Source organism: Canis lupus, chromosome 21, assembly GCF_003254725.2.
Source record: "Canis lupus dingo isolate Sandy chromosome 21, ASM325472v2, whole genome shotgun sequence".
NCBI classification, from domain to species: Eukaryota; Metazoa; Chordata; class Mammalia; order Carnivora; family Canidae; genus Canis; species Canis lupus.
Genome location: NC_064263.1, coordinates 23762553 through 23775013, shown reverse-complemented (window position 1 = coordinate 23775013; position 12461 = coordinate 23762553). Strand labels below are relative to the sequence as shown.

General features: G+C 42.0%; 1 protein-coding gene and 1 long non-coding RNA gene across 6 annotated transcripts in view; one reads left to right on the top strand and one right to left on the bottom strand.

Annotated features, from left to right (window-relative positions):
• XRRA1 (X-ray radiation resistance associated 1) overlaps positions 1 to 12461 on the bottom strand; it is a 63611-nt gene that overhangs the window by 11982 nt on the left and 39168 nt on the right. For all 5 annotated transcript variants that reach the window (XM_025458997.3, XM_025458998.3, XM_025458995.3 and 2 more), the window contains 2 exons: positions 9754 to 9794; positions 6273 to 6398 (listed from right to left, as the gene is read on the bottom strand). In XM_025458997.3, coding sequence (XP_025314782.1) covers positions 6273 to 6398; positions 9754 to 9794 — 167 coding nt within the window. The remainder of the gene's footprint in view (positions 1 to 6272; positions 6399 to 9753; positions 9795 to 12461) is intronic.
• Positions 6592 to 9205, top strand: LOC112667422 (uncharacterized). The gene is made up of 3 exons (XR_003141129.3): positions 6592 to 6670; positions 7584 to 7667; positions 9022 to 9205. It is a non-coding gene; the product is annotated as an uncharacterized LOC112667422 (long non-coding RNA).

The following is a 12461-nucleotide window of genomic DNA, read 5'->3' as shown; positions in this document are numbered from 1 at the left end:
CACCAGAAAGTTGCCTTGAAAGATGTTGGTGACAAAAAAGGAACAAAAACATGTAGATAGTGTCCCACAGGGAGTCTAGAAGTTTGGCAGGGCATAGACTTTGACCTGAGGATACAACGTGTCTGATACCGTGCCTTCCTCAACATAACCTCTACACACCCCACCAGCCCGTCAACAGCATTCCTGATGGTCTCTTTCGTTAAAGCCTGTCATGGACACTGAGCTGGGGAGGGACGGGGGGCAGGCAGGTGGGGGGGGGGGACACATTCATCTAAGGCATAAGCAGAACCAATGATAAGGAAGACCTCACATTGTCTAGACCCAGGGACTGCTCTACTACCATGAGGCCAGCCTCTGAAGGGTGAAAAATACCCAATCTTTGTTGAGCAGAGTGGTTGGAACACCCTTGGGAGGGTGCCTGTTAGCAGCAGAACAGTATCAGAAGGGCCGAGGGTGGGGCAGGGGCCTTTCAGATGCCTGAAAGTTACTGGATCGGACTCAGGACCCGTGGAAGGCAATAAGGCCTGAGGACTGCGAGAGGGTGGGCTCTTTGGTTTAGCTTCTTCTGGAGCCCCAGTGGGTAGCACTCTATGCCCACTGGGCAATTAACCATTCATTCTCTTTCCTTTGTGTTCATCCAATCAGTAAATATTAATAAATGCCTACATATGCCAAGAACTGGGTTGGAAATGAGCTAAACAGCTAGAACTGTCCTCTAGGAGCACTGCCTAGTGGGAAACACACATTGAAATAGTAATGTGAAGGATGTAGCTCTACAGCTGTGATTGGTGCCACAAGAGAGGGTGTGTAAAATCCTAGGGTGATTTGGTCCAGGCAGGGAGATAGGGAAGGCTTCCCTGAGATTTGAAGGATGAAGAGGAGGTAGGGACACCAAAATCGTTTCCTCTAATTTCTAGGCACACAGAGGCACACAGGTAGCCTATCTCCATGCCTCCCAGGCAGCTAGATACAATCATGTGATTCATGTTATAGGCAACCATGGTGAAAGGGATCATTTCTTGTCATAGCCCATTTGAAATCTCCTATGTGATCCTCTACATTTCTCACCCCTCTCCCCTGCTCAGCCATCTATCTACCAGATGCAGAGGAGTCAATAAAATCCCCTTAAAGTCCTATGGGATGACAGAGCCACAGCCAGGAGCGACCTGGGTCTCTGGAAGATCATGTTTGAGGCCATCAGCCTACCTGGAATACTGACAATGGATTTTGTGAAAGCAAGAAATAGACTTCTACTGTGTGAGGTCACTGGGTATTTAAAGTGTGTGGCAGCAGTTCATGGTGCAGTGAGTGCTCCTTCTAACGTGTTCCATGCAAAGAACAATGTGTGAAAGGCCTCACAGGAAGGAGGAGGAAAGCCTGTTGGAGGGACGTAAAAAGGCCGCTTTGATTAACACCAGAGGGAAAATAAGGCTGGAGATGCAAATAGGGACCAGCCAAAAGCTAGAAAGATCTTGGTCCCTGGGAATCTATTACATGGATCTTCAGAAATATGAGGACCTAAATAGGACAAGACCTGGTCACAGATTAGATGCGTGGGATAAGGAGGGATGCAAAGGAGAAACATTAAAGACGACAGCCAGATTTTGGCTTGAGCAAACTGCACCCACGATGGAGCTATTCTCTAAGATACAGGGAAATGGAAGAACCTCAAATTCGAAGATCATTAATTCACTTGGGAGACATGTACTTCGGAGGTATCTTTGAGACCTCCCAGGAGAGATCCAGGGAGGCAGTAGATATACTGGCCTGGAGTATAAAAGAGGGTTTGTTTTGGAATTATAAATTTGTGAGCCACCATTCATGGGCCAGTGGGCATGTGAAGCTATCCCTGGGGAGAGAGTCCAAAGTGAGAGGAGAGAAGGGACCAGGAGCAGGCCTCAAGCAACTCTAACTCTAACTCAAATCCTCTAGGTCAGGATTTGACACACCTTTTCTGTCAAGGACCAAAGAGTAAATGTTTTAGGCTTTACAGGCCATACCATCTGTGCTGCAACTACTCAACTGTGCTGTTGTAGCATAAAAACACCCAGAGACAATTCATAAATAAGTGTGATGGCTCTTTTCCAACAAAACTTTAGTTATGGACTCTGAAATTTGAATTTTGTATAATTTTAATGTGTCATGAAGTATTATCCTCCTTTTGATTTTTTCAACCATTTAAAAATCTAAGACTCAGTCTTAGCTTAAAGGCTATACAAAAACCAAGGTCAGCAGATAAAGCCTGTGGGACAAATTCATCCTCCCATCTGCTTAATAAAGTTTCATCGGAACACTGCCACGCTCATCCATTTACATATTGCCCTTTGTGCTACAAGGACAGAGTTGAGTAGTTGTGACAGAGTAATATATTTATCTGGCTCTTTATAGAAAGCGTTTGCTGAATTCTTATCTAGACTCTAGGGAAAGAGGGAAGGAGGATGAACCTACAAAGAAGTTTAATATATGTTGATAAATAATTATAAAATGATAGTTAAAGAGGGTGGGTGCAGTGTCTCTTATATGTAAATCAGATGGTCAAGAAGCACTCAAAACAGAATGGGGGGGTTAAATTTAATTTTGTCAGGATACAAAATCTAATCATCTAAATCAGATGGGTAAAGGGCACCTGGATCGATCAGTGGTTGAGTATCTGTCTAACTTTGGCTCAGGTTGTGATCCCGGAGTCCTGGGATTGAGTCCCACAACAGGCTCCATGCAAGGAGCCTGGCTCTCCCTCTGCCTATATCTCTGCCTTTCTCTCTGTGTCTCTCATGAATAAATAAATATATAAAATTTAAAAAAACCCAAATCAGGCGACTAAAAAGTTGAAGACAGTTATAATTAAAACTGATAGTTAGGGGTGCCTGGGTGGCTCAGTGGTTGAGCATCTGCCTTTGACTCAGGTCATGATCCCAGGGTCCTGGGATCAAGTCCTGAGTCAGGCTTCCCATAGGGAGCCTGCTTCTCCCTCTGCCTATGTCTTTCCCTCTCTGTGTCTCTCATGAATAAATAAATAAAATCTTAAACAAAAAACAAACAAACAAAAAAACCTCAAGTAGGCATGCAGAAAAATAGAGTATTGCTCCTCTCCTAACAACAAGAAAACAGAGAATAACATATAACATCATAACTTTTGTTGCATCTAACAGAGAGCTAGGGTCTCAGGGCAATTATGTGGACTGAAATCTAAGGAAAGAAAGGCACCTCCAACGAGAGATGGGACACGGACACTGGCCCACATGTGGCAGAACATGGGAGGAAGAAATGGCAAGTGCCATATAAACAATTGGAAGAATGAGTTGCTAAAGGCTAAGTATGGGCTAGCACAGGAGAAAAGAACTCTCAAAAGCTGCAGACAGAAGGAGAATTCATGGCTACTTATATGCAGAAGACTGGAATCAGGGAGCAAGACTGGAGAAAGCTGTCCCTGGGGTGTAGGCCTGGAGGAAGAGGGCCACTGCCACTGTCAGAAAGGCACCCCTCTCCCTAGGGAACAAAAGCCTGAAGTTTCTTTTCTTTTTAAAAAAGATTTTATTTATTTATTCATGAGAGACACACATAGAGAGGCAGAGACATAGACAGAGGGAGAAGCAGGCTCCCTGCAAGGAGCCTGATGCAGGGTTCGATCCCAGGACCCCAGGATCATGACTTGAGCCACCCAAGACTGAAGTTTCTGAGGGAGGTCAGCAATCCCTGTCAGGCCCCAGGTCCTGCATCTGGGAGAGGGAAAAAACTAAAACCTGCTGCTCCCTGGGTAGTGGCAGGAAACCAACCTGGGCCCACTGCCTGACAGGTCTCAGACTGCTTGCAGAGGGGTGGGACTGTTGAGAATGCCCATCCTTAAGACACAGGAACCCAGGGTCTACTTAAGAGTGGGGCTGGACCTTCCCTTTGGCCCTCTACCACCAGACAAACAAGCACAAGGTAACAAGTAAAAACAGTCTCCTGCTGGGCAAGAGGAACTCTAGTGGTTTAGTGGAGATAAATCTTCCTGAAGTACAGGAGCACAGGGAAGGCTGCAAGCTGAGGACAGAGCAGGAACACAGAGAAAAAACATTCTGATATCCCAGCAAGAAACAACTATATGCTGTCCCAAAGAGACAGACTTGAAATACAAAACTGTAAAGAGGTTGAAAGTAAAAGGACAGAGACTATGTAAATAGCAAGCATAAGAAAGTTGTGTATCTATATTAAAATCAGGCAAGAAAAAAAAATCAGGCAAGACATACATATATCAAGACAAGAAATTTTGTTCGAGGCACAGGGAGACAAATCATAATAATAAAAGGATCAACACATCAGGCAGATATAAAAATTCTAAGTGTTTATGTACCTGGTAGTGAAACTTCAAAATACATGCAGCAAAAACTGACAGAACTAAAGGAAGAAATAAATAGATTCACACAGAGAGTGGAGTTAATATGTTGCTCTAGATATTGGTAGAACAAAGAGACAAACAATAATACAGAAATGATCTGAGTTATAATACCAACCACCTTAACTTAATTGATATTTATAGAACACTATTTTTTTTTATAGAACACTATTCCCTCAAACTCCAGAATACACATTTTTAAGAAGTGTATACAGAACATTTACCAAGATAGAATATAGGATTGGACATAAAACAAGTTTTAATAGATATCAGAAAAATGAAATCTTTTTATTTTATTTTGTGTTTTATTTTTATTTTTTTAAAATCTTTTTTTTTTAAAGATTTATTTATTTATTCATGAGAGACACAGACTGAGAGAGAGGCAGAGACACAGGCAGAAGAAGCAGGCTCCCCACAGGGAGCTCAATGCGGATCGATCCCAGATCCCAGGATCACGACCTGAGCTGAAGGCAGGCGCCCAACCACTGAGCCACCCAGGCATCCCAGAAGAATGAAATCTTACAGGTTATCTTATCTAACACCAAAATAATTAAAGTAGAAATAATAAGACATCTAGAAGATCTCCATATATTTGGAAATGAAGCATTTCACTTACCTAAACAACTCATGGGAAAAAGAAGAAACCACAACAAGAATTTTAAAAGTTTAATAGAATGAAAGTAAAAACACAAATCATAATTTGTAGGATGTAGCGAAAACAGTACTTAGAGAAAAAGTTTATAGCTCTATATGCTTATGTTTAAAAGAAGAAAAAGGTCTAAATCAATGATCTAAAATTATACCAGTTAGGAAACTAGAAAGAGAGGAACAAATTAAACTCATGTGAGTAGGACAGAAATCAAGTTATGAGCAGAAATCAATGAAATGGGAAAACAGATAAGTAGAGAAACCCAATGAAATCAGCAGTTAGTTTTTTTTTTTTTTTTTTAAGTCAATAGAAGAGACAACTTCTAACTATTTTGGATCAATAAAAGATACAAATGACCAATTTCAAGAATAAAAGAGGGACTCATAACATATCTATGGTCCACTTATTACTGACAAGGGTGAGAAGACCATTCAATGGGTAAAGAATAGTCTTTGATCAATGGTGTTGAGGAAACTGCATATCCACATACAAAGAATGAAGTTGGACACCTTTCTCACACCACATATAAAGATAAACTCAAATGGGATCAAAGTCTTGAATGTCAAAGCTAAAATTATAAAACTCTTAGGAAGAAAACACTTGGGAAGTATGGCTGTACCAACTGCTTGCCTTAGAAGGGATGTAATCAGAGTACCTGCTGATGCAGTTTATAGAAGTCAATCAGCACATGGATATTGGAAAATATGTTAACACAAAACATGAAGGAGAAAGATGTTAAATTTGTCCCATGGACTTTACATCTGCTGTTCCCATAGGCTAGAACATTTCTCATTTCACTCTTTCCTCACACTTCACCTCACTAAACCCTTCTCTTAAGAACCTTCCTTGATCCCAAATATTAGGTTAAACTGCCCTTGTCACACTTTATAGTACTGTAAATTTCTTCAAAACATTAAGCATGCTTATAGCAAGACCGTTTGTCCTGTATCAGTCTTCCCTATGGGTGATAAGCTCCAAAAAACAAGAGGCCCAATCTTTCTTTGCATAGCTATATACCTCGTACATAATATAGAGTCTGGCACGTGGTATTCAATAAATATCTGTGACTGAATGGATGGACTCCTGCCCTGGCCTGCACTCTCTCCACTTCCCTCACCCTGAGAATTCTAGAGCCCACATATCTGTAATACTGGGAATTGTAGGGTTGACCTCAGGCCAGAGCACATGCATCCCAACCTCCCAACTGTGCCCCTGAGGAAATTGGTAGAGAAGCAAGAGAAGAATCACCTTGTTGTAGGCCAGGCTAAGGTACCTCAGCTCTGGAAAGGGCGGGGCCAGCGTCTGGTTCCTGATCTTCAGTGACTTCACAGGAAGAATCTCGAATATGGGAGGAAATGCACGTACCTTGGTTGCCTAGAAGGAAAAAAGGCCTATGTCAAAGCGTCCTGCTGATAACAAGCTAAATGCTGCCAAGGGTCAGCAGACCCTTCTTACGGAGGGTGATGGAAAGAATGACCACTCTAGAGAGGCTTGGCTAAAAGAGACATCTAGGATCGTAATGGGGGATGTTACCAAAGGCCCAGAGTTCTGGTTCCAAGTTCTCTGAGGTCACATAATGAGCTAGTTCTCTGGCACCCAGAGTTCCAGTTTCAGGTTCTCTGAGGCCAAATGATAATATAGCAGAGGTATAGACATCAGAAGCTCTTTTCTTCCACCTATCACTTTCTGTATTATAGCGGCTTATTCTGAAATGGCCCTTCACTACAGTTGGGCTAGAATTTCTTTAAAAGGCAAAGGGCAGTGTTTGCATTTTATTTTACTTATTTTTTTTTATGGATTGTTTTATTTTTTTTTAAGATTTATTTATTCATGAGAGACAGAAAGAGAGAGAGAGCAAGAGAGAGAGAGAGAGGCACAGACACAGGCAGAGGGAGAAGCAGACTCCATTCCATGCAGGAAGCCTGACGTGGGACTCGATCCTGAGTCTCCAGGACCACAACCTGGGCTGAAGGCGGTGCTAAACCGCTGAGGTACCTGGGTTACCCAGATTGTTTTATTTTTAAATAATCTCCATACCCATTGTGGGGCTTGAACTAGCAAACCTGAGATCAAGAGTTGCACACTCATCCAATTGAGCAGGTGCTTGCATTTTAAAGGGGGCTTTTCCTAGTAGGAAGGTGGAAAGCACAAGAGACCTGAGCCTTGAGTACCTGCTCTGATGGGCTAGTTCACATCCTACAATGGAGACTTTTCATTCCAGAATAAACCAATGGTTAAATCTTGGATGACTTCCAGCAAGCCTTTGGACCTGAACGTGACCTGGTATACCCAGGTCACTTATAAGGTCGTGGTTTTTTTTAGCACAACCCAGCCTGCATCAGGATCAACATGTTTCATTTAGCATAAAGTAGAAGGTACCGGGTTAACCATGCCTGACTTGGTTCACTCACTGATTCCTTAAGCTAGATGGGACCAAAAGAAGTTACAGGGTAGATGCTGGGCTACTAACTGGATGCAAATGAACTAGATTCTGTTCTAAGCTCCATTCATTGCTGTGTAATCTTGAGCAAGTCACTTAAATTTCACTTGTTCATTCAGTGAACATTAGTGGAGCACCGACTTGGAGTTACATATTTTGTGCCCTCCTAGGGTCCAACTTGTATACCCACATGAATGGGGCAGGTGAGTCATGGGTGAGTAAAACAAAAACTAGTGATCATGCTTGGGAATTTCTATAACTCTCCTCTCCAGGCGATCCAAATGCAATCTACAAGAGGCCAGAGTAGAAAGTGGTGGCAGTCTGGGAAGGCAGTATCCTCCACTGTGCAATTCCCTATTTGGAGCAAGTCTGTGAGACCCGGAAGAGGGCGATTCAGACTGTAATACAGAAAAGAAAGAGCCAGAGAGTGAGGCTCAGTGGTATCTAGCACTATCCAGGGGCATAAGTGTCCTGACCCGAGGGCATGAGGGATACATACACACCTGACTTTTACAAAACAAGGCCACTACAAGTCTCAACCATCTAACACACTGTCTACATTCTCAGATGCCAGAGAGTTGGGATCTGAGCACTGAACAACCTACCAATTGTCTTTGACTTTTGTGACAGACTGTTTAATGGTCACAAGCTTCTCTGTTCCATACGTATGACCTTCGGCAATGTGACCTTGGTGCTCCTCTCATTCAGAGGTGGAGTCTGTATCTCTATGCCCTTGAAACTAGACTGGCTATTGTATAATAAAGAATTTGTCTGGTCTTTGTCCCAGGTTTTTAGCACTGAGCTTCCAAAACTCTTGGAAATTCCTAAGTGATAGGAATGCCTTTGTTATCCATGAGCCCTGGGTTCACACTTAAACTTATGCTAATGAGATGATTCAAGATGGGGGCTGGCCGCACCTGAAAGACAACCAGGTGATTAGAGAGCTGGCATTTTTGAGGCAGCCTGACCTCTGGGGAGGGGAGGGAAGGGCTAGAGATTAAGTTCAATCATGTGGCCAATGGTTCAGTCAGTCATACGTATGTAATGAAACTCCAAAAAAGCTCTGGACACTGAGGCTTGAGTGAGCTTCCTTATGTGCTAGGAGGCACAGTGAGAGGGCACAGAAGCTCTGCATTTGGGACCCTCCTAGACCTAACATTATGCAACTTTTCATTTGGCTGGTCCTTACTTGTATTGTACCCTTTAAAGCTGTGATCATAGAGATAGTGCTTTCCTGAGTTCTATGAATTACTTCATAGTTCACCAAATTATTGAGCCTGAGAAATTGGTGTGAACTCTAGAATTTATAGTCAGTTTGTCATAAGTGTGGGTAGCTTGGGGACTCCCAAACTTACAGCTAGCGTCTGAAGTGAGGGCAGTCTTACTGGGGACTGTGCCTTTAATTTGTGGGGTCTATGCTATCTCTAGGTGGTGAGCATCAAAACTGTACTGCCTTGTCATACTTATGACTTGCTTTGACCAATAGAATGTGGCAGAAGTGCCATCATTTGACTTTCAGAGCCTTGCAATTCACCCCTGCCCTTCTTGAACCCTAAGGCCACCATGTTGTAAAGATGTCCATAATAAAAAGACTCCGTATAGATGCCATGCCATACCAGCTGTCCATGAACCCAGGCCCCAGTGAACCAACCAGCTGCACGAATGAGCCCTGGCAAAACCAGTGGAACACCTAACCAGCCCAAATAATTGTGAGAAATAATAAATTGCTATTGTTTTAAATCCGTAATTGTTGGATTGGTTATGTGGCAACAGTTAATTGATATAATTTCTCACCCAGTTTTATCTGTGGGGATATATATATACTGAGCTGCCTCTCAAGGACGCAGGTTGACTAAACGTGTAGTTGCACTTCTTACTGAAAATAAATAAATCAACAGCACATCAATCCCTGTGAGCTTGGTTAGTAAGCATCTAACCCTGAGAGAAAAACCAATTTTCTGTGCAGACAAAAATCAAGCATCTAAACCTGTGACACTAAGGATTAGACCCTAGATGGTGGTGTATTTGGTAAGGATCAGTCCAGTTTTGGGGGGCTCTTACTAGGCACTCTTACTAGTGCCAAGGCTTTGTCTTGGTTGCAGCCTCACTTCCATGCCAGCTTGATCACTTAAGGCAGCAACCATTACTACTCGGTATATACCTGTTCAATGAACGTGCTTTTTCAGTGTGATATATATAAATGCCTTTCATGGCTTCAGTAGCTTACTTTTGTTTTTTAAAATTAATATTCTAACTCAAGGACACAAATATAAAATAGGCAGTTCCTACCTCTGAGGTTGAAAATCCAGGGTAAGATGAGAATACAACCTCTGAAACAAAAGAGAAACAAAACAAAGGTTGGTGAGACCACTGACTGCCTCCAGAGAAGCTGGCGTCTGGGTTTCCCGGCCACTGTGTACAGGAGGGTGACTCTAGAGGGGATCTCATTGGTCCTCCTCTCTGAAGCTAACTGGGAAGGGGAGTTCGCTGTGGTACTTATCAGGTAGTGAATTGCACTTAGAATAAAATAAAAACTCCTTCGCCAGGGGACGCCTGGGTGGCTCAGTGGTTGAGTGTTTGACTTTGGCTCAGAGCGTGATCCCAGATTCCTGATTCCTGGGATTGAGTCCCACATCGGGCTCCCTGCATGGAGCCTGCTTCTCCCTCTGCCTGTGTTTCTCTCTCTCTCTCTCTCTTTCTGTCTCTCATGAATAAATAAAATCTTAAAAAAAAAAAAAAAGAAAACACAAAAAAACATAACTCCATGGCCAGGCCTCTGAGGCCTGATCTTGCTGATCTGACTCCTGCCTACGTCTCCAATCTTATCTCAGGCCACCCTACTCTATTTCAGCCACATTGACCTTCCTTCTGACTTTGCAACATGCCAGCTCTTTTGTGCAGGCAGACAGTATTGATCAGAAGCAAACCAACTGTCTTAAAGAGAGAAATGTATATAAAAGATATTCTGCCAAAGGACTTGAAAATAACCTTTGCTATGTTAGTAGAAATAGAACGTATTAAGACAGTGAATTCAGGAGAGATACTAAGAATAACCAGCAGCACAGTAGTAAGGAAGAGGCTGTGGAGTGATTTCATTCTTGGCACCACTGGGATGAGATGAGCCAATAAACATCTGAGTTCAACCATAAATCAAAGCATCTTCTTGAACTGGATCCTGCGTAGGCACTAGTCACTTTTGCGTTGGCTAATGGGACCCCTTCCACATGTTAATGATATTATACTGATATAAGTTACATGAAAATGAAGTAAACAAGAATAGGGATGGAGCATCACATGACCCAAATAGCTTCTCCTATGACAAGTGTCTAGAAAGGATTGGAGGATGGGACAAGGAACAAAGTAGAAGTTAGAAAGAAGATGGGCCATGGTTGCAAGTGTGGCTGCTAAAAAGTAACTCCCTAGGGAGACAGCCCCCATGTCTAGAAAGATGAGCCATGGTATACTCTACCTGAACGTATATCCTTCCTCTCCCTATGATCAGGTTAGAAAGGTTACTGGATACAAGTTCAAAGTTTCTATGTACTAGCAACAAACAAGCAGAAATCATTGACAATAGCACTGAAAAAGGCCAAATACTTAAGAATAAATCTAATGAAAGATATGTAAGACTTCACCACTGAAGACTACAAAGCCCGGATGAGAACAATTTTTAAATGACCTAAAACATGGTGGAATATATTGTTTTAATGCATTAGAAAACTCAATATTGTAAAGATGTCAATTCTCTCTAAATTGGTCTATAGGATCAATACAATTCTTTTATTTTTATTTTTTTAGAGAGAGAGAGAGTAGCAGAGGAGGGGAGGAGAGGCAGAGGGCAAGGGAGAAAGAGAATCTGAAACAGGCTCCACACCCAGCACAGAGCCCAATCTCACAACCCTGAGAAAATGACCTGAGCCAAAATCAAGAGCTGGACACCTGACTGAGCCACCCACATGCCCCTGATCAATACAATTCTAACCAAAATCCCAGCAAGATTTTGTGTGGAAATTGACAAGCTGATTCTAAAATTTATACACAAATGCAAAGGCTCTATAATAGCTAATTTTTAAAAAAGATTTTATTTATTCATAAGACAGAGAGAGAGGGCAAAGAGACATAAGCGGAGGGAGGAGAAGCAGGCTCAACTCAGGGAGCGGAATGTGGGACTCAATCCCTGGATCCTGGGATCACACCCTGAGCGGAAGGCAGATGCTCAACCACTGAGCCATGCAGGCGTCCCAGCTATAATAATTTTTAAGAACAACACAGCTGGAGAACTTCACTATCAGTTCTCAAAATGTGTTATAAAGCTACAGTAATTTTATTTTATTTTTTTTAATTTTTATTTTTTTTAGAAAGGAGAATGAGCAGGGTGAGGGAAGGCGCAGAGGGAGGGAAAGATAGAACCTCAAGCAGGCTCCATGCCCAGCACAGAGCCCCATGTAGAGCTTAGAGTCGGATGCTCAACCAACTACCCAAGCACCCCTAAAGCTACAGTAATTTAGACACATACAGACCCTATCTTACCATAATACCTCTCTTACAACTCAGTGGGGAAAAGGATATAGTCTTTTCAACAAGTAGTGTTGAGTCAGTAAGATATCCATATAAAAAAGTAAACTTTGATTCTACTTCACATCATATACAAAACTTCTAGAAAGACCATAGATCAAAATGTAAAAACTGAAATAATCAAGCTTACAGAAGAAAATATAGGAAAATATCTTAGTGGTTTGAGGTAGACAAAAAATTCTTGAATAGGAAATAAAAAGCACTAACCATAAAAGATTGAAATGAACTTCATTAAAATTGAGAACTTTTATTCATCAAAATTCATTATTGAGAACATGAGAAAGCAAGCTATAGACTTCAAAAAGATTTTTGTAATATATAGATCTACAAAGGACTTGTACTGAGCACATATAAAGAATCCAAACAAATCAACAAGAAAAGGACATATAACTCAATTTAAATACAGGGAAAAAAGACTTGAA